Below are 22,365 nucleotides of genomic sequence, written 5' to 3'. Positions count from 1 at the left end.
ATGTTCATTTTATCCATAGAAAGCCCATTTTTAATGTGACTCAAAGCACATTGTGCCTAAACTAGTAAGGCATTGGGCACTTCTGTGAAGTGAGCAATCCTCAGAAAAAAAAGCCTTGTAAGTATACAGTTAATTCTTGTCTTCCATAATTCATGTTCTTAAAGTTGAGTCAGTGTTCACATGTCTTTTTGGATCACGCAAGAGTGTTCTGCATTTTAACGGATCTCCCTGTAGAGCTAGATTTATAGCTAAATTTCAGTCAAAAGCTAGTCTCCCATTGACTTCATTAAGGCAGAATCATAGGTCTGAGTGTAAATACAGATGTATAGCCAGAATTTTAAAGAGCGTTTCATTATCCATATATCCTTAGGGTATGAGCTATAAAAAGCAGTGATGTGTCTCAAGATATTTGTAGCACCAGCACAACTCTGCTTTACACTTCAAAGGCAACACCACAGCTACACAAACAGTGGAATACACTTTTCCACGTATACGGAACCCAGCAGAAAATGTGCAAGTAGGTGTAACAAAGACATTGATTTTTCAAACACAATAGTACTCAAAATTGCCTTGTAAGAGCCTATTAATGTGTTTCTTGCATGAAACAATAGCATCTGTAATAAATTATAGATGTTTAGAAACATCCAAAAAACACTGTCATCTATATTTTCATAGCAAATCTACAGAAAATTCACTACTGCTTTCCTTTCTAGAAAAATTGATGGGTAAAAATGTTAATTACCAAATTTCTTGTACTCTTCCACACATTTTGGTTTGTTGTTTATTGTATTTTGCATGTCCTGCCAGATGAATTATATCATTTTAAATTCAAAGTAGTGTTCAAATTAATGAGGTCATGAGAAAAATGTCACTGCATTCTTTTAAAAAACTTGTTGTTTTCTACAGTCACAAAGGACAACATTTATGACACAGGAAAAAGAACAAGGCCAGTATAAAATTGGCATGAAAACTGGAATTTTCAACCAGCAAACAAAAATAGTATAGAAAAAGATCTCTGTAAATGGTAAAATGCATTAAAAAGCACCAACTGCTAGTAAATGAACAAATATACACTCAAAATAATGCACACAAATTGCAATAGTGAACTATCTTTGACTAAGGAGGTTATTTAGTCCTGAATTTCTTTCCTATGTAATTAGTATCTACAGCATAAGATACTTTTAATTTTCTGAGGCAGCTGAGACCATGAGTGAACTCATGAATGTTAAGCTACTTTTAAAATGTTTTTCTTCTCTGCTTACATAATCAGAAGTATTAATAAATAATTAGAATTTGGTGCTTGAAAGGACCTCAGCTCTTTATATCTACACACCACCTGTGTAATGCAAGCCCATGGATTCACTCAGAATAACACTGCACTGGGCCCAGTGACTTGCATTTGAATAAAACTGTTCTGAAATGTCTGCAGCACATTTTGGTTAGACAACATCAGAAGACCGAACATGCATCATTTTCCTTAGTCATTTGTCCCAGTGGTCAACCATCTTCAAAAGTACACATTTGTTCACTGAGCAGCAGATGATACTTGCTATGCTTTTAACCATTAAGACGAACAATTTATTTCTTATTGGTTTTGTTTGCTTGGAGGAAATTAAATATTGTTTTTATAAAATAGGTTGTACCTCTCTTTTGACAAATCATATGGAATAAGCTGTTTCAGATTCCTTTGATAAGGCATTGTTTTCATCCCACAAATCATTTCATCCTGACCCCTTTCCAATATTTTAAATTCCTTTCAAAATATTGATAATGGCACTGAAAAGACAACAGCAACATTAATCATAATAATCCCTATGAGGATGTGAAGTTCCCAGTCTCCCAAGTGTTACACAAGCTTTTCATACTCTGCAGTAGATTTTTTAGGGTTTGGTGGGCTTTATTGTTTGTTTTGTTGTTGTAGTTGTTTTTTGAAAGCAGATCCTCTGTAACTGTATATCACATTTAGGACTTAAGTGCAAGTGGCACACATGCCTTAATCCTTCATATATGGTTTGCATTTGACTGTACTAGCATACATTTTCTTAGATTGGGCCTAATTTACCAAGAGATTTGAATGTTTCCTTTTCTCCCCATTACTTATCATCTCACAGATCCATATCTTGTCAGCAGAGATGTGTTTCATATCATTTATGAAGACAGTGAGGCATTAGACCCTTCGTTGATCTCTACGCAATGTTGTTAAAATGACCTCATTTGATGGTTGCTCCCCACTTACTGAGGTCGGTGTTCTGAGCTGTAATTTATTTGATGTCGGTTTTGCCAATATTGTATATTACTTCTTAAAATCAAAATAACCTTTGATACTAATTCATTGCCTTATAAAAGTCTGACACACTCAATCTGAACAGTTACATTTAGCTTCCTCAGTTGCACTTTCATCAGGAAATAAAATCAAGTTGGTATGTAAACTATTCCCCAAAGAGTCGCTCTGATTGGCTATAATTTAATTATAACTTTTTGTCAGCTGAATCCTGAATTACCATCTTATTATTTTTCTGGAGTTTGCTGTCTTGGTAGCTGGAGTTGTCTGGGATAGCTCACCTGTCTTTTGCTTTTGGATTTTTGGCACAACCCAATGCTGACCATTTTGCCTGTTCCATTATAGATTTAAATCAATATTCATCGTCTCACTCAGCTTCATAACATCAGTCTTGAATATCACTCTCCTCATGTGCCAGACTCAGACTCCCTACATCTTTATGCCACCTTTTGCAGGATGCCAGCAGTGGAGCACACAGTTATGGACATGTTTAGGGATAGGTTTAAGAGAATACTGACCATCTCATTCTGAGATCAGTGACAAATTCAGAAGCTCCTGGAAAGTCTTCTCATCGTTCCTGTAATTCCACTTACAGATTAGCACTGTTTGGGAAGGAGGAGAATTCCAGCCCTGTGCTGAATAACAGCCACAGGCACTGTCCCTTAATACGTGCAGACAGAGCTGCTGGATGTTGGAGCCCTGCAGAAATCTGGCAGCAAATTGGTTTGGCTCAGGTAGACAACCACATGAAAGAGAAAGGCTAATCCTTTTTTTACAAGAGAAAGAAGTGACACCTGAGAACCCTAATCCAGGTGCCTTGAGGAGAAAGAAAACAACACTAATGAAAAGGCGCATGACTTAGTTAAAGTTACTGATTGGTGTTCTGTGGCTGTGTAATATCCAGGCTTGTGAGGCTCCTGCCTGTCTCCTTTCCCCTTCCCAACATCTTGAAAACTTCTGTTCTAGCAGAGTGACTGTCCCCACTCAGCACTTCACATATCTGTGGAATTTTTAATCTGATCCCAAATATATGTTCATGCTCCCATGGGATTGTGTCCTGAAAAATAAGAGCAACATCTGAGAGAATGCTGTTGGCCCATGGCAATAACCTATTCTACCCACTTCAGTGGTAATGGATTTCAATTTTTCAGCCTCTCAAATCATCCCACCAGTTTCAGCTATGATGATAATGTAGCATTCCTTTGCATCACTGTCAATATTTAATTTCTTGCTGCTCGGGCAAGAGACTGAAATTAAACAGGTAGAGCCTGCAGTCAGAGAAGTACGTTTCTGTCTAAGAGGATTACCATCTATCAGTACCCAGCACTTAATACAACTGCTACTACGGTCTACATGCCAAATTTCCTTGCACTCAAGCCTCTCCACCAGGTACCATGCAGGTAAAAGAAAAAACTCATATATTTGTCTGAAATGTTTTCTCAATTCCCAACAATTATTACAAATTTATCTTTTATATTCTACTCTGTATTGGAAAAGACCTTCGATGTTCTGTGGAACCCAGACTGGTTTTCCTTCTAGTTGGAAGGAAAAAATTATGCATATGAATATGTTCTAATATCTATGCAAATCCGGCACACAATTTGCCTTCACACAATTTTACACTATTTTTGATAATTATGAGATGCTTCTAACAAAGGATTCATAAGCCCTGGATTGTAAGTGTTCTCTGAGGAATATAATTCCCATAACCTGTAAATATACGATAGCCATGTTAATCCCCATTCAGGATCCAATGATCTCAAACAGAGGACCAACAGCTAACTTCAATGAGGATTCATTGGAAGCCCAACAGTTACACTTACCCTCTGCACCAGCACAGGACATAATCTGCTCTGCTTTGTCTTCAGAGCTGTCAAATGCCTATCCTTACAACATTTCTATCAAATTTAAAAGGGATTTATAAATCATTCCTGCCAGTTAATAAAATGCAGGAATCCTTTAACCAATTGATTTGTTTAAATGCCATCCAGGTAGTGGCATAGAATGATGTCACAAGAGGAAGTGAGAGCATACATAGTATTTTTCATTAAAAAGCACTCCACGTGTCACAGACCGGTACAGACACATTGGCTCTGTATGTAGTGCTTCCAGACTGCAGGTTAGGTACGGAAAATGAAGGTAAATCTTACATACTGTGTTCAGATTTCCTTTTCATGTGTATGTTGCCTCATTTTCTCACTGAGCTCACAAAAGAAGAGTTAGCCTAGAGCAGTATAAAAGGCCTTATTATAACCTAAGTATCAAAAAATCTGTAATTGTGACTGAAATTTAGACATATGTGGTATGAAAAAGATGCAAGAGAAATAAAAATTGGTAATGGTAATATTTAATTGAAAACAAAATAAATTATCTTTTTTAAAAAAGAGAAATCCGATTTCAAGGAAATTAAAAGGAGCAGCTAAGAAATCAAAATCCTAAGAAATCATGTGGAAATGACTTAGATACAGGTAAGAGACTGTGAGTAATTCTATATACCACTGCTCAAAAACAATCACCATATCTCCAAAAAGATCAAAGAGCCAGCACAAAACAGAAAAGTAAGCTCCATAAAGCTATTAAAATAAAACTAAAAAATAAAAATAAAAAATTAACAAGTGGAAATTTTGTCTTAATGAGGGAATGAGAACAGAGAATACCTTGGCAAATGAAACATAAAACCACAATAAGACAATATGAAACAATTTTGAGACACAAAGACATAAAATATAATAATCCACCATTCTGCAAATATTCCAGAAATGAGAAACTTGCCTTATATCCACTGATAACCAGATACATAAAAAGAGCACTTGGGGAAGATAAAACCACAGCAGAAAAGTTAAATTAGCTGTCTGGATCTACACTGTCTGTGAAGGGAGATAGGATAGTCCTCATAGAAAGGTCATTTCTTCTGTAGGACAAGTCTAAACAGCTGTCTCAGAGTATCAATATTTTATAACAAATCCGTACGATGAATTTAACAAATTGCCAAGACCAGCTTATTTTCCATGCAGAATTCTGCTATGGTACTTTAATGCCAATTTAATTGGCCTTAGTACCAAAACAGATTGGCAGCGGTAAAGTGGAAAAAGTTATTTTATATATCAGATTTAATCATTAAGAAAATTTAGAGTGTTTAGAGTGTGGAGGGTTACCCAATAAATAAAAGACTTGTGACATTCCCATATAAAGCTAACTGGTTGAAACAATAACAAAAACAGTATTGATACTACTAAATAAATACATCATATCAGAGAAGAACCAACACAGTTTTTACAGAGAAAATATGAGGATTATAGGTCCACAGCATCAGAGGCAGATGTTGGTGGTACAGCAGTTGAAGTTGAACCTACCCACCCATATTCTGCTACATTTTGTTGCTGTGTGACAGAAGGCAGCAGAGAGGCATTCATCAACCCCTGCTGAACGTTGATGGGAACCAAACAGTGAATGAGCACAGTAAGGTGGTGGGTGGTGCATTTCAGCAGTGGTGACAGTGAGTACCTCTGCTGATGCTGATTTTTAGAAGGCTTTTGTTCATCACTGGCAAAAAATGTATAGCTAATGGTGGTGACCGTTATGAAAAACAGTGTTTTGTAGCTGACGTATCACTGAATTTGCTCTACCAAATTCTGTTATTGTGCTCTATGTATCTGTTGCAGTTTCCATTGAAATAAATAGGAGGCATCACTTTCAGAGTGTTCTATGTACATACCTCAGAAGTTTACTAGATTCCTTTGATGGAGCAAATAGCCATGTGAATATGTAACTATAAAACATTTGGAATTTAAGAGAACTTTTGATGAGATCCCTCGGTAGTGGTTCTCACAGAAGCAGAGGTAATATTGATTAGAAAGAATGTCCTGCTATGGATTAAGAATTGGCTAACAGACAGGAACAAAAGGATAGGAAATAAATTTTGCGTTAATTAATGTGGAGTAACACACATGAGGAAACTACTGTGTATGATGGCCTATGAACTAGGCTTTACCTTTTCAGAAAAAGGTATTGTGGTCATTTAAAAGTATTTTCTGTTGGCATCCATTCAGTGCATTCTGGGAGCCAAAAAGGTAGTGGACCAGTAGAATTTTATCAGGAAAGGTGCAAGAGCAGTACAGAACAAGTTCCTTCATGACTGAATTTAACCATGGTGTAGCCTACCTCAAACAATGCATACAACTGTTACCCACACATTTCCTGCTAAAATCAGAAGAACAGAATCATGAGGATTAACAAATGATAAGAAGTTTTGTACAAACGTAGGAATGTAATGTAGTCGGTAAGGAACAAATGTAAGTAAATAAGAGGAAATACTTGTTCACACAACATGCAATTGTGTAATAAAATTCACTGTTAAGACTCCAGAGAGAAAGGTATACAAACAGATGCAAAAAGGCATTAGTCAAATTCACACAGGAAAGGTCCATTGGCAGCTTCTCACCTGGTAGCTGTGAAGGTGTGCTCTATGTGTGCCCTGCTCTTATTACTTTTAATATTCATCCCACTGATGAAGGACTAGCATAAAATGTTTCCCTAGATGCTAATGGAGTTCAAGAGGTGTCTGGATGAGAAGCTACGAGATATGGTTTAGTAGCTTATGGTAGCAATGGTAATGGAAGGGCAGTTGGACTAGATGATATTGCAGGTCGTTTCCAACATTGTGATTCTATGATTCTATGACTCTATGATTCTCAGCTAAGAAGTTATTTTTCACAATAAACAATTCCCTTAGCGAAGAGATGGAGAGATAGCTTCCTTAGCTGAAAAGCTATTCTAGTTTGTGTCTGACCAGTGTTTGGCCATTCCCATCAGACTGTCAGCACAGGTGTTAATTAGTGCCATCTGTGATGGTGGCCTATGCTGTGAACACCTGCCACCCAGAAAATGTACTGAAATCACAGTGGTTTTTCACACAGGTCATTGAGCACCAGTTAGCAGTGACTTCGAGCGGTATTTTTCTAGGTTGTGTATGGCAAGTGCAGTCATTCTTGTAGCTCCTACTGCAGCTACCAATTCAGTGGCTCATCAGACCCCTGAAGATTCTTTTTCAATGGATCACACTATTCCTACTTATAACACTTTGATACAGTTTTTATTTTTCTGTCTGAGAAAACTAAGAATAACCACCTTCATCTTGTGAACTATAGTTCAAAGGAATTATTATGGAGGTATTTTCACATGGTTTTTGAGGTCATCTGAATTGTTTTACTTTTTTTTAAAACAGTTTTCACTGAGACAAGAATCCTGCAGGAATTTACAAGGAGTATGGAACATTCAAATCTGAAAACAGGGGAATAATTCAGGGAAAAAAAAACAAAAAACCTGAAGTGAAGCACAAATGAACCCACAGAGTCTACTGATAAATATGTACTCCAGTAATATTGCTGAGAAGTCAGGCACTGAGAAGTTAGATGAGTTTTTTGAGGTGATTTAACTCATGTAGCTGCCAGTTGTGCAGTTGAAAACTTTGATTATTCGTGAATTTAGGAGTACTGCAAAGCAATATATATTTCAGAAGGAATTTCTCTTGATCCTCTGTAGTGTTGGTCGCACACAATATTTTTGTCAACATCAATCAATGTAAGTGATTCTCCTAGCACAACACCTTGTAATAAATATAATTAATGTGTCCAATACAGGGAGAATTCTAGTCCTTGCCTGTTTTTAAATTACTATTTGTCCTTCTTAGGACATTTTTCTCTCCTTTTTCCCTATCGGAAAGCCTCTGATGATGATAGGTGAAGCTATTAAAATGGAGAAAAAAAATAGATAGGAGAATGTATTTGGGAGCAAATATCTCAGGCACAGTTCACACTTCATGAGGTTATGAAAATTTTTATGGCTACTGATAGAAATATTGGTAAATTCTGAAATTTCAAGCATAGGAATTGAAGTTGCTGTTCACTATTGCCTGACCAACTGAGAAGTACCAATCATCTAGTAACACCAAGAAATTAATGATAAACCATTATTAGAAATAGCTTGTAAGAACACCTTGTGAGAAATAAAGCAATTTTATTGTATCAAAATTATTCTTTTGAACCATCTGGTGGATCCTGCCCCACTTACCTTTAAACGGGAGTATTATTTTCTAGCACATCTAAAGCTACTTCAGTGAGTTCTACAAAAGATTTTTTTTTTTTTCTGTGAGATCTGCAATGAATAGCAAGGTCTACTCCTTACCACTTTCATTCCAACATGTATCTATAACCGTGCATATGAATTTCTTGTATGTTGCTATAACACAGTGTGTGGTAGTCAGGTTATAAAAAAATCACTGCAAAGATAATTAAATACATTGCTGTCTAATTGATAGGAAAGTTTTTACAGTTTTGCCTTATTTTGTCATAGTTAATTTCAAGCCTTATGACACAAATCTGACAAATTGATCATATCTTGGTGCTATCAGTAAAATAAACCTCTAAATAATCTGAATTTGATGCAATTAACTAAATGGTCCATTTCCAAAGATATTTCTACCAAGTCCATGTGTTAACCTGCTGGAATTTAAATGTTGTTTGTAAAGGGGTGTTTGTACACTAAAATGCAAAAATAGTCCATAAATAGCACACAGTCAGTAGTTAAACAGATCTGTCCACAAAACCAAAAATCTTGCACACATTTTGTAAGGCCAGTGATTGAAAAGAAAATTCAGGCCCAAGCATTAACTATTTCTATTTTCTTATTTTGAAGTGACCTCCTTGAAAAATGAGGTCATATAAAGGCTTCTTATACCATCATCTCTTCCGTCCTTTGGATAAAGATGAGGGATTTTTTGGAGGCTCTGCTGGGAACCAGCTAGTGTGTAGGCATCTTAAAGGTCTGGGAAGCTAGTATAATGCGCAGCAATCTAATAAGTGCCCTGTGCTTTCTGGAAACAGCCCTTATCACACTCAATATGTGTGAACATGACCTGAATTCAGGAACACCCGTAGAGTTGTGCCCAACTTCATGTGTGTCCTCGTGTGTTTTTAAGAGCTTTGATTTCCATATGAAGCCTTGGCCTGGAGTTAGACACTTATCTGCATTTCTAGATAAGGATGCCTTCCAAGCCTAGGAGCTGAGAAGATGTACCCATGCCAAGTACTCCAACACTGAAGTACCTTTGAAAAATCCTTAAAAAAACAATAGTCTTGAAAATGCCTTGCAGCTACTGTATAGTCACACAGTCTTCCACAGGCAGACGCACAGATTTCTCACATCATTTCATGACTGCTGCCTACTCTGAAATAAATGTGCTCTCACCATGTGTAAGTATGCTCAACTGAGATACATAACAACCAGACATAGTAACTTGCCTTTGTTTGTTCTGCAGTGTGGAGCTCTGTGTGTCAGTTTTAATCTAAAGGGAGCTAAGCAGGCCTTTGAAAATAGGTTTTTTCACTAACAAGTTTCTAATCAAGTGCAGCATTTATATACCTTAATAAACAATGGTGCAAAAAGAACACCATGCAACATCATGTATTAGTGCACAGAGACTGTATACAGGTGAATGTGGTCACCAATAATGGCTTTAACACAAGAAGAGTGGTCTTCAGATCACAGGCAAAGAAGGATATTGGGAACTATTTGAAAGACATCATGCCACAGGCTGGGTGACTTTAATCTTTTGATTCTTGTGGCTCCGTGATAAGAAAATTGGCACCGAACTGTGCGGCATTTATTTCTGATTTTCATTAGAAGTACTTCATTGCAGCAGACCAGTATCATTTGGGGCATTCAGATAGCTCCATCTAGTGTATGGGAACAAAGGAAGGGGAATGGAGGAGCCGAGATGTTCAGGTCAGCTCTGGGCTGTCACTGACAGAGCACTGCTGGCTGCCACAGGCCATAGGCTGGTGGTCTCATGTCATCTCCTTGTGGCTGGGTGCCTGTAGACACTGAGCTGCAAGGCCCTGTGAGAGTGAGGGACTGGGCAGAAACGGCAGCTCTGCAGCTCTCAAGAGGTGGTCAGATCAGACCTGAAGTACTCTGAAAATGAAACTTCTTCACAACTTCAACCTGCATGCTTCCTAGAAGTGGTCCCATTTTTCATGTCGTTCACTGATGTGATTCCCCAACCAGTGAGACCCCAGAATTGTTTCAGCCCACTATTAAGACGCTGCAGAGGCCAATAAGCAAGTGTGGAGGAGGAATGTTTCTAACTACACTTTGTCCCTCTATTTCCAAACATAGCATGGATGGAGCTGCTCCTATTCACAAAGTATTACTCAGAGTGACTCTGTGTTTTCTGTGCAGAGTTATCCCACCTTTAACATACCAGCAAGCAGCTCTCACTGCAAATGCGCAGGATTTCAAGTAACAGAACTGCAATAACTCACAGCTATTTCATGTCTACTAATTTCATGTCTACTAAAGGAAAAAAAAAAAAGCCTTTGGAATCCACCCATCAGCAATTGCCATGGGGTTAATGACATCTTCCTGGAAGAAACAAAGAAGTTGAGGTTTGTTATGTATATTTGCAGTGGGATTTGCAGCCTCACTCTAACAATAAGGGTATGGCAGATACAGATTAAAAAAAAAAAAAAGCAAATATGTAACTTGAACTGCATAATCTGCAAAATCCTCATGACGTTTCCTAAGAGGAGATTGTTACCTTGTGGGGCAGACCTGATCCACTATTTTCAAAAGTATCAATCTAAATCCTGCAAAAATATCTTGCAACAACCATTTTTCCTCAGTCACCAACTATTGTAAAAATAGATGTGGAATTAAAAATTCTTGCAAGCAATGGATTAAATTACTACTTACAATGATCTTTTAAAAATGAATGAACAAATAACCTTCAGAAGCTATATATATATTTTTTTCCTAAAGAGATAAATCCTACCTGCGTTAAGGAGTTGTGTCTGCAGGGAGCGAGCAGATCCCCTCAGGCAGCTCTCAGCCAGGGTGAGCTCATAGCTCCCCAGAAGTGCATGAAGTGGAGCTCGGCAGTTTGCATCCACACATAATTCACCCCCTCGATGTTTATTTTTCACCCCATCCTGGCACAACATCTAATCCTATCTGTCAGCAGTAAGGAATCCTAACAGCTCGTGTTGCACTCCTTCCAGCAGTTCGTTTTCTCATCTGTGACAGGGCATAAAATGAACTGCAAATGTCAGGTCATTGCTTCCTGTTCTTACATATGCTTTTTTTTTTTTTCAGAATTGCAGCACTTTTATGTCTTAAGTATTCGGTTTAATCCAATTCATCTTTGCATGTTGTATATGCAAATCTTACTGGAGATTTCTTTCTTTATTAATAAGAGCGTATGCTCTTCACACTTTTTACTGAGCCATCTCTGTGAGAAGAAAAGGTGTGGAGTCAGCTCTGTAACCAGGGGGGGAATCGTAAATCAAATCCACAGCAGATATATGCTCAGGTAAAGAGAACAGCTGCACAATTACAACAATAATAAGATCAGCTTTGCAATTTTATACTTGAAAATCCCATTTTGGGGTCCATAATTGGACTATAGAAATGCCACAGTAATCTATCACAAGAGTTTGCCTTCTATAAGAACAAATAATTTCCGTAATTTATGTTGGTCCACCCAGCCCACCTATAAGCTGATGCTCCTTTATAAAACAACCTTTTCTTTTGATATAAGACTTTTAAAAAGAAGGATATCTGTTGACTATGAACACATTGTTCAGGTCAACATCTTTACATTAGAACCCTACAGAACAGCCCTGCTGCTCCCTATTTTCCACAGGACCCCCTGGACAAGCACCACAGGGTCCCAACTCAGCCCAGGTAGAACCCATCTTCTCCTGGGCAGTGGTTAGGCACTGTGGGCTCCCACCTTCCCCCTGGACCCACCTTCAGTGTGCACTGCAGACACGTAAGTCCAGTTGTAACGCTTGACAATATCAAGCATAGCGCGGGCTTGGAGTGTGTCAGAGGGCACCACACGGAGGAAATACTTGTAGAGAGTCTTGTCGCTCAGGTCGATGCTGGTGGCAGAGTAGGCAATTTGTGGGATGTCAAAGAGCTGCAGGAGGTTCTGCACCTGGATGGCGACCGAGCTGGAGCCAGGGCCAATGACTCCTGCAATGGGCTTCCTCAGGCGGCCTGGGGGCTGCGGTTGTGAGTCGGAGAGGCAGCGCCCACCGCCCTCCCTGTCATCCCTGATAGAGATGAGTGAGTCCCGAATGAACTCAATGCTCTGCTCCAGGGCCACCGAGGAATGCCAGCAGGAGTCGCGGATCTCGCTGCCCAGCGTGATGTTGGGCAGCAGCACTGGGTCAGCGTTGATCTTATCCAAGGTGTGAAACATGGCCTCCACCCGCTGGATGCCGTACTGCTCCCGGATCTCCCCACACTTCCTCTCAGGCACCTTCTCAGCTGGTGGTTGATGGTGGACCGAGAAGAGGGCACCAATGATGACATCCCCGTCCATGCGGGCCACAGAGCGCTGCGCAGAGGCGGCAGCTGGTGGCAGCGCGGCACCTGCCAGCAGCAGCGCAGGCAGCACGAGAGGCAGCACAGCGGTCATTGCGGTGCACGGTGCTGTCCGCGGTGGGGCTACGGCTCCGATGGGATCCTCTTGGCTGCGTACGCTGTGAGCACATGTACGGAACGGCATCCGCTGCCCCCCGCCGGTTCTCGGGTTGCTCCTAATACCATCGCAGCCACGTCTCACCGCACAACTCTCGAGGGTGCGCAGGCAGCTGTCATCCTAGTGACTTTTAACCTGGTGGCACAGAAACGGGGTATGAAACGCTCATTGGGGATTCAACGTCAAATCAGAGCTCAACAGAGCGGCACGGTTCGAGGAGGTCAATGCTTTCGTAGGGCAGTTAGCTCCGGTAAAGGCTCTTGGAAGCATGTTTCAAGAGGAATTAAGGTGTGTGTTTATTTGCCTTGCCACACTCCCCTGTGTCTGTTTATGGGAACCGCTCCTGAGCCCGCCTCTCCCGCCCAGGCGGCCGCGCCTTTCCGCGCCCCGCCCGCGGCACAGCCGAAAGTTTGGCGGGACATTCGGCGCTCCGGGAGGCGGCACAGCCCTCCCCAGCCAGGGACGCGGTGCCGAGCGCTGCCCCTCTCTCCTTACTGCCGTCCGAAGGCACCATCCTCACGTCCTCAGCTAGGGAATTTCCTCTCCCGAGATAAAAAAAGGGACGAAGAGAGAGCGAGAGCTCTGCTCTGCCACCGGCGGGAAATGTCATTTAAAGGTCAGCGGAGAGGAGAAGAAAGGGGTCCCTTTTAGCTTAACTTTTCCGCCTGTCAGGAGCAAAGCTGTACTCCGACCAGAGACACACACCTGCCCCGAGGGAAAACACTCCAGTTACTACGGCAACAGCGGGCAAAGTCCTGCTACGTTTTGCCGGCACGCCTCGCAGGCAGCCTTCGGGCGAGAGGAGCCGACGAGCCCGGCGACCGTGCCTGCAGGCTCCGCGCCGTGCTCGGGGCCGGGCGGCACGGCCACCGCCTCCAGCACCGCGGAAACGGCCTCCGCCTCCAGGCAGCCGGAGAGCGGTCCCTGTTGCGCGGCGGCGCCGTCAGCACCACGGACAGCGCCCGGCGACAGGAGCAACGAGCCCAGCCTCGGCTCCCGCCGCCCCGGCATCCGCGCCGCCCGCGCCCCATCCCGCCGCCCTGGAGCCGCTCCCCAGGCGTCCCGCGGTCCCCGCCGTCCCGTCGTTCCGCTGCCCCGGTCCCGCCACCGCCGACCCAACCGCCGGGCGCTTCCCCCAAACTTCTGCCCCCGCCTGGAGCCGCCTGGAGCCGTAGCTGTCTTCCCGCACGCACAGTCAGGCGCAGCGATACGACGATACGCCGACACCTCGCCACACCGACACGGCAACACAAAGCCCGAGGCACGGCGGCCGCCCTCCCGACCTGCCCTCCCAGCACCGCGCGGAGGTGCGGGTGCCGCCGCAGCGGCGGGGCTACACGCTGCGGGGCAGCCGAGTCTCGGGGCAGAGCCGCGCTGCCCGCGGGGGGTTTCCCCGGCCGCCCCTCGCTCTCTCCGGTCCGCAGCTCCCCGCAGGGCGGGCGGCTCGGGGCGTACCTGGCGCGGTGAGGCCGGCGTTCGCCGCCCGCTCGAAGCAGGCACCGGCGGCTGCCCGGGCGCCCCGAGCTGGCGCGCTGGCGGCGGGGCGACGGCTGTGGGCTGGGCGCTGGTGCCCTCTGTCTTCAGCACCGCTCCACCGCAAGGAAAAAAACAGGTCACCCCGCGCTCATCCATTATCTCACACGGCGGGATCGGGCATTTTCTCCCCCTCCTTAATTTCTTCGGCTATTGTCTTGGAAGCGAAAGAGGAGGCGTCACCCGGAGCACGCAGCCGCCGCGGGGAGGTGTTGGTCTCTCCCCCCGCGGCTCTTTATTCGTTATCTTCTCGCCACAATTAGACAAACCCAAAGCAAGGGACTGGCACTCGGAAAGGACTGAGACCACACTGGGGAACCTAACAGCCAGGCTGTCACTACGAAAATAAATATAGATACATATTTATAAATGTATTGCAACAGGACAAATCACCTGTAAGGAGAAAGGCATTTGAGATTCCAGTTTTCAGGTCAAGATGAGCCTCCGTAAAGGCACGTGAGAGGCATGTCAGATTAAAATAATACCAGATTGAATAATCATAATTCAGACGACCTGCTTGCATCCCTAACACAGGTCTCGGGTGTTTTACTTGGCTGTGGGAAAGTTAAAGTTAGATTACTTCCCCACTGGGAACTCTATAGATATTTGTCCTACTTTTGAAAGAAAGAGGCAAGGACAAACATTTAACTATTGCTTGAATGAGAAGCTTTGCCATGAATGCTGCCTCAGAGCTGCCACCTCCCCATGTCAATATTTGTGCTCTTCTTATAATCACAGAGCTGTGACCTGGCATGTTTCTTATGGAGGAATGGCCCAGGGCAGCACTGCCAGCACCAGGCCTGAGGGCAACGAGGTGTGCCCTTAAAGGGAGAACAAATTCCCCTTTTTCCACACTTTAATAATTAGAGTTTACTCTCTGCTCTTGGCACAGAATACAGAATCACAGAATCATGGAATTATAAAATCATAGAATGGCTTAGTTTGGAAGGGACCTTAAAGACTGCCCAGTTCCAGTCCCCTTCCATGGGCAGGGTTGCCAACCCTCATCATGCTGCCCAGGTCCTCATCTAACCTGGCCTTGAACACCTCCAGGGTTGAGGCATCCACATCTTCTCTGGGCAACCTTGCCAGCAAATGATTCCAATGATGACATAACTAAGAGGCTAGGAGGGCAGCTGGCAGGGATCTGGAACTCATGAGAAGAACCTGGGATGCTTGCAGGCTTTGGGAAGGGCTCCTGGAAGCCCAAAGAGGCAGAGGGACCTCGGGGCCATCATGTTGCGTTTTCCCTCTAGTGGCATTTCCAGGTGTCACCCACACAGGCAGCCTGGTATGTCCCATCAGCCCCAGCAGACCAGATAGAACCACCATTTTGTTGTTGCTGCTATATGAACATAGGCTCACATCACAGGGAGGTGTCATCATGTGCCATCCTGAACACATTCCTGCCCATAAAAACAGCATCACTCACTGCACCATCAACCCATGCTCTCAGTGTCACCATTGTCCCATGTTTCTGAACACAAGGGCCCTTCACCACCAGGCAGCCATCCCTGTGGCTCTCCACAGAACTTTGTGCAGAGAATCATGTGCACTGCACAGGATTTTGTGCAGAGAGGAGCTGCCATCAGACAGGCAGGAGATTGGGGCAACATCAGAGAAGAGCTGAAGCTAGGCTGTAAGTAACACTGGCATTCCATGGGAGGTTATGTGATGTTGACTATTTTCTTCCCAGACATGGAGTGACCAATTTTCAGTCTCCCATGAAACACAATTCAAAAGTCACATACAGATTTATTGAAATATTTTATTTTGATAGTAATAAATGTTTTATCCCTATTTCAGTTTAAAGATTTTCTGTTATGAAACACAGTGTATCATTATTTTTACTTCACATGAAATCAATCATCAGCTTAAAATGGAGGTTCTTTTCCAGTTTTTCTCCCAAATATATATATTTTTTTCTTTCAACAGCAGGCACACTCCTATTAAATATTCCTATTTCAACAACATGGCCTCTTTCATAAGAGAATCTTCTGTTGGGAAAGATCTGGTCAGCTGTAAAGAGGTAAGAACAGTGTATTGTACAAAACTATGAAAAGGAGGTGGTTTGGAAAAGCAAGGACAGAAGGCTTGAAACCGGACTTAACAAGCCCCTACTTTTGGCTTGTTAAAACAGTTCCTCCCTCTGCCACCTCCTTCCAAGAGGAAAGTCAGGTTGGCTTTTTAACTGTGCAGCCTCTCCAGCTACAATATTGGGCAGATTTAAAGCTATTCTGTGTGAATCAATACCTCTGAAAGTGTGTAATTTTATTATGTCTTGAAAACAAATGCAAAGTTCATGTTGTCCTGTCTGAAGCTGGTTTACACACATACTGGCTATTGTATGAGTTCTCAGTAATATTTTCTATTCTGCTCACTCAAAGTCTTCCTTTTCATGATTTACTGAAGCCACCTTCTGTACATACACAGTATGCATACAAAACATGCACAGACATTGTATCAGATAGTGAAATATTTGCTTGTGAACAAAGGTTTACAGTCATCATGTAGCAGGCTCATTCAGTTGAAACAGGGATTTTAAGTTTACTAATATATTTGGTATATTTTCTCCTCAGAAAGGAGAAGAACATGCTCCTTAGCAAAGCAAATGCCTCTCATTGGTTTTCATTTAAGGAATGTGCTATCTACATTGTCATTCCCACCCTTTCTTATATTTAAGCCATTAAGTCACACTATCTGCTAAGAAACAAAGAAACAGCATTTTAAACTGTTTTTAATATTTATCTTATTTGCTGCAAGAGCTAGAAAATGAACATTAATGGATTGATGTCAGCATATACAGAGCTTCAAAAAGATCTGAATACTCAGCTGTTTCTCGTACCAGGAGATCCAATAAAATTAAATAGGATTAACCCATGAAATTTAGGACTCATCTCTGTGACACTTTAAGCAATAGCATCTACACAGACTTATGGTTATATTGGTCTGCTCTTCTCTGCTCTTTTTATGGTAGAAACATGTACTTGTTGGCCACAAGGATCCCTGGGAATGTGAAGGCTTCCACTGCTAGTTGTGCACCTCCTGCTCATGCCCTGTCTCATGTCACAGCATCCTGAGTGTGTTTCACAGACTGAGGAGACTTCACATCTTTTCAAGTAACTGAAATACCTCCTCAGAGATTTAGTCAGGAGAGAACTGTCTGTCTTGTTATGATTTCAAAGATTTCTCAAATAAGTGTGAGATCCAAATCAGTGCAAAATTCAGCTTTCAGGGATGTCTTATGGATTTTTGTCACTCTCTAAGGATTATAGGCTCCATGATGTGATGAATAGTCTGGGCTTATTCATACATTCAGCAGTTTCAATTTCTGCCTAGCAGAGCTGTTAATAAGCTAAAATTGATTCTTTTAAGATTTCTTTTTTCTTTTCTTTTCTTTTTTTTTTTTTTTAAATAAACAACTGATTGCTTTATAAGGTCATATTAAAAAAGAAACCCTCAGGAAAAGTTCTCTGTGAAGACTGCCAAGGAGAGGGATCAGACTGCTCCTGAAGGGACAGAGCCTGGCTTCTCATGAAGAAAAGCTCATCTCCCAAATGGTTTCTTTTCCATGAAACAACATCCAAACAACACACAACAGCTGAAAGTACCCCATTTCCCATCACCACAGAAAGAGGCATGTGCCCTAACCCGGGGCTCCCCACTGTGTGGGTGTCTGAAGAGTTTTGTCTTTCTGGTTGAGGGGAAGCGCTCACTAGAATGAATGAGAAGCCATATGATTGTCTTCAGTGTAAGGCAGGGTGGATATTCACTCCTGGGTAATGTTCCAGGACAATCCTGTATTTACTTATTTCTTAACTGCAAAAATGTACTTATGGTGCCCTCTAGGCCAAAATGCTGCACAATATTTATGATGCATTCTTACGCAAGCTGATTCTATCTAGCTCAATTAGTTTTGATAAAGCTAGCTTTCTTGCCCTGAAATCCTCTGATTTCCCTGAAATAATCCCCTAAGAAGCAAGCTGAACAAATAGATAGATTTGTGCTGGGACTTGCATACCAACAATCTTGTTCTACATCAAGCCAAAGAGGGAAAAGCATTTCAGATTCAAAGGGCTACCATTTCTGAGTGTCAGACTCCCTGTTTAAAACATACAGACTCCCAAGTCCATTTGGAAATGCTGGTATGAACATCTCTGGCTGGACTCACCAGGCAGGGACTTTCATTATGTAAGTGTGAAGGGACAGATGCTCCCTTGGCTACATGGTTTGAACACAGGATAACTGGACACATCTACTGCATTTGACTGTAAGCTACAGGATGCGGAATTTCACTAGAAGTTCCTGTGCTGTTAATTTGATGTTGTGCTTGTGGGAAGTCTGACAGTTAAAAGCATCCACTGGCTGAAATTTTTTGGTGATTTTCAAGGACAGCTCTGTGTAAAGCCACCTGCAGGAATCCAATCTGGTACCACAGAAAACCGGTAAAACCTGTAGAAAGAAAGTCTTTGCTGTGCAGATGAGGAAAAGATATTCCTGTTCTTTCTGCCACCCAGTCTTTCATACCAGAGCTGTGGGTCAGTAAGCCCTTCCACTGCAAAATTTAGTTACAAAAGCAAAAGGTAACTCACGTAGACCAAAAGTTCACTCTCAGACTGCAGTATGACAACACATCTCTGCACCACTCAGAGGGGAACCTGTAAATATATACTAATCTCTGAAATTTTCTCCAGCAACTACAGTTAGCACTGAAGAAAACAGCTCTGGATTTACCAGCTGTTATTTGTGTCCTTCATCTCACCACATATTTCCCTTCCAGATATTTTGTACGACAAAGAAAGAAAAATAAAGTCACATTAAAAATCACAAATGTCAGAGACAGGAAAGGCTAGCAGTCTTCCCCAAACATCATTATTATTTTACACTTGATTAAAGAATTGACAGAGGTTTTGCAAATGCCAGTTTAGCAATCAAGCCATGTATAATAAATGTCTGACACATTTCAAAGAACGTATTTCATTCTCATCTCCAAATTAATGGATCAAAGTGGTACACTGACTTAGGCAGAAATTTACATTCTTTTCCCTTTAGGTAACACTGTGTGCAAGACACATTATCAGTTTACATAAATACCTGATTTTGAAGTCTCTGGGATAGCAAATAAGGAATGAGAGAACGGAAAACCTTAAAGATAAGTAGAATTTCATGGTGACCTTTAAATGAAATTAAATCATTTTCTACTTTGCATCTTCTTTATGCATTTACATTTGTTCTGATCAGATTGTATGCCTGAAAACCACTAACAGCAGACAGATTCCTTTTATTCCTTTTACTCTCTCTATACACATGTGTAAATGAACACAGAGAAGGAATGATTAGAAGAATATGCACGTCTCAGAGCAGATCCATGGTTTGAGACACTGTAAGCTGCAGGGATGTAAGTGGCTTCAAAGGTACTGTGGTGTCATGGCTTTCCCCTCTCTGAGATTGTATCAACCTTGCCTTCATTGTAGTATCAATGATAAGAATTGAACAAAGTAAGTGAACTGATTGACAGGATGAAGGCTTTGTATTACAAAGACACAGAAATAAAAAGATATAGGAAATGCACTGTATTCTGTAACCAGCAGTAGAAAAATTCTCTGTGAGAAAACCCAATGGTTCAGCCAATGAAATGTTACGTAAAATATTAGACAACACAGTGTTTATTTATAATACATAGCTGTTACTCTAAGAAATCAATACACAATGAAGAAGCTAATATTCAGGTATGAGATGCAAATTTTACTATTTCATAGAATCATAAGGTGGCTTGAGCTGGAAGAAACCCTAAAGATAGTCTAGTTCCAACACAGGTGCACACTGTTTAATTCTTTTGTTCAGAATATCAACAGATAAAAAACCACATTTGCAATATAACAATTTAGTTCAGAGAAAATAGAAAATAGTTCTTAATAAGCATTTATATGTGTTCTGGCATCTTCTTTAATAAAAACAAGAACAATATCTGAGTACATATGTTTCTTTTAAGTACTTCTTTAATTTATATTCCTCATGAGGAATTGCCTTGATAAGAGAATTTCCATGCAGACTTTATCACTTTGACTTTCTAGCTAGGCAAAGCATTTCTGGAAGCATTTCATTACTTCAAGATCTATTAGGATCATTATAATAACTCTCTTTTGTCTCACTTCCTTGACAGTATGCTGCTGTGGTTTGGTGACACATTAATTGCTTTTCCTCTGTGATTTCACTCCGTTCAAATGGCTGCACTGTCTCACAGGCCCACAGCCAGTTAATGGATGCTGAGAGCCTGTTCCTCACCTGGGGTACCTGGCTCCTTAGCCACGAGATGTTACTGCCTGGTCCTCATGGTGCTCCAAATCTGAGTTTCTCCGGAATCAGATTTTTTACTCTTGTCCAGAAATGCAACTTTACTTAACACTGGATTTATCATCAAATTGCCATCATTAAGGCAGAATAAGAAACATTAAGCATAACACCAGCATTGCTGACGAAATGGCTAAGGTCCAGGTGATCCAGCAGCTTGAATGCATTGATTATGCATGCTGTGTCTCAGTATGTATAATCAAATGCTTTCTGTCTTGCATTTCTAACAGCTACTTGCCTTTTGACACACATTAAATAACTAGGTAATATTTTCTTTATTTCTCCAATCCACTTATGATGAATGGCTCCCATTTGGTTCATGCATTAGGTCACAGGCCTTCAAACATTATACTAGGGTGTTTGTTCTCCTGCATGTCCTTCTTAAATAACTGATAATCCTCCTTTTTTGAGTCTGATATGGGTCAGATCTCAGCCAGTTTTTGCATCCCAGATCCCAGCAGTTAATCCCGCTGTGATTATTGTAGGCTCAAGTACTTCTCAGAAGAACCTCATGACCATTAAAGTACCATGCTGGTACTGATGACAATACAACTGGCCTTTAAATCCCTGTAATGGATTAGCAGTCATTTGCCGTTTTAGTTTGGTGTATAATTCTTGCTCTTATGAATATTCATTTTTGATAGCACATTGAAAATTAATACAACTGGAAACACAGCTATACATACCTGCCTGAGAGCAGGCTGAGGCAGACCACTTTCTCAGGCAAACATCCTCCTGGATGAACAATTGTGGTAACTCCATGAGAGGGACCATGTTACACCACTGCTCAGATATTTTCAGCCTGTTGGTCTTTGAAAGACATGTTAGATGTTGACCTACAGGTCTTGCAAACTGCCAAATAATTTTTCTCCCTATGTTATGCTGTGCTATGCTGTGGTGTGCTATGCTGTACTATGCTACACTACACTATACTATCGTGGTCAGGAAGATGCTTAGAATGTTGCTGAAACCAGGAGCACCCTGTAGATGTGCTGAGACAGTAGAGTTTGTAATGCACCATAAGGATGATTTTCGACTTACAATGCAAAAGACATTTGCTTGTCACTGTCTTTGGAAGGGGAATCATAAATAATGAAGGAGCCAGGTGGCAGCTTGGGTCGCCTGCTGAAGTCCTGTGGAATCAAAGCCGAGAACGCCTACATTTACTTATTGAATAATTGGTGATGCTACAGAACCAAAAGCATGGACACGCATCACTATGTAAATTTAAACATACTGAACAAAAGACAAGCTATTTGTTGTTTTTTGCATGTCACTGGTAGCTGTTGATAACAAGCAAACCTGTTCAAAGCCATTCAAAAACTTCATAGCAATTTTTCAGTCCTCATACTTCTGTAATTCTAATTATTCACCTAAACCCAAAAGCATATTTGATTTCACATTTTGCTGTTGCAAAATTTTCTTTTCTTACAGAGAAAAACATAGCTATAAAACACAAACAGGCCCTGATATTCTGTAAACACTTGAGTAAAAATGCTCTGAAATTTGAGACACTCTCTTATGCTTTGATTTGGACATTAAGAAAAATGATGCGCCTAAGCCCGTTCATTTCTTTAGGAAATCATACTTGATCTCTGTAGCCAGGGACTTAAACTGAAACTGACCAAAAAGGAAGGCAATGATCAAAATGCAC

At 41.5% G+C, this 22,365-nt stretch overlaps 1 protein-coding gene across 6 annotated transcripts in view; it reads right to left on the bottom strand.

Moving 5' to 3' along the window:
* Nucleotides 1-14,659, bottom strand: part of GRM1 (glutamate metabotropic receptor 1) — a 179,622-nt gene extending 164,963 nt beyond the window's left edge. For 2 of the 6 annotated variants that reach the window (XM_090135557.1, XM_031612275.2), the window contains exons 1-2: nucleotides 14,283-14,659; nucleotides 12,089-12,962 (exon numbers count right to left, since the gene is read on the bottom strand). In XM_090135557.1, coding sequence (XP_089991683.1) covers nucleotides 12,089-12,854 — 766 coding nt within the window. In that variant the 5' untranslated portion in view covers nucleotides 12,855-12,962; nucleotides 14,283-14,659. Of the gene's footprint in view, nucleotides 1-11,111; nucleotides 11,296-12,088; nucleotides 12,963-14,282 lie in introns of those variants that run through there. The other 4 variants (XM_090135558.1, XM_031612282.2, XM_090135555.1 and 1 more) reach the window with 4 other exon arrangements.
* Between the last annotated feature and the right edge of the window lie 7,706 nt (nucleotides 14,660-22,365).

Source organism: Phasianus colchicus, chromosome 2 (assembly GCF_987193195.1).
Source record: "Phasianus colchicus chromosome 2, bPhaCol1.hap1.1, whole genome shotgun sequence".
NCBI classification, from domain to species: domain Eukaryota; kingdom Metazoa; phylum Chordata; class Aves; order Galliformes; family Phasianidae; genus Phasianus; species Phasianus colchicus.
The sequence above is the reverse complement of the archived record's forward strand: the minus strand, read 5'-3'. Positions and strand labels throughout refer to the sequence as shown.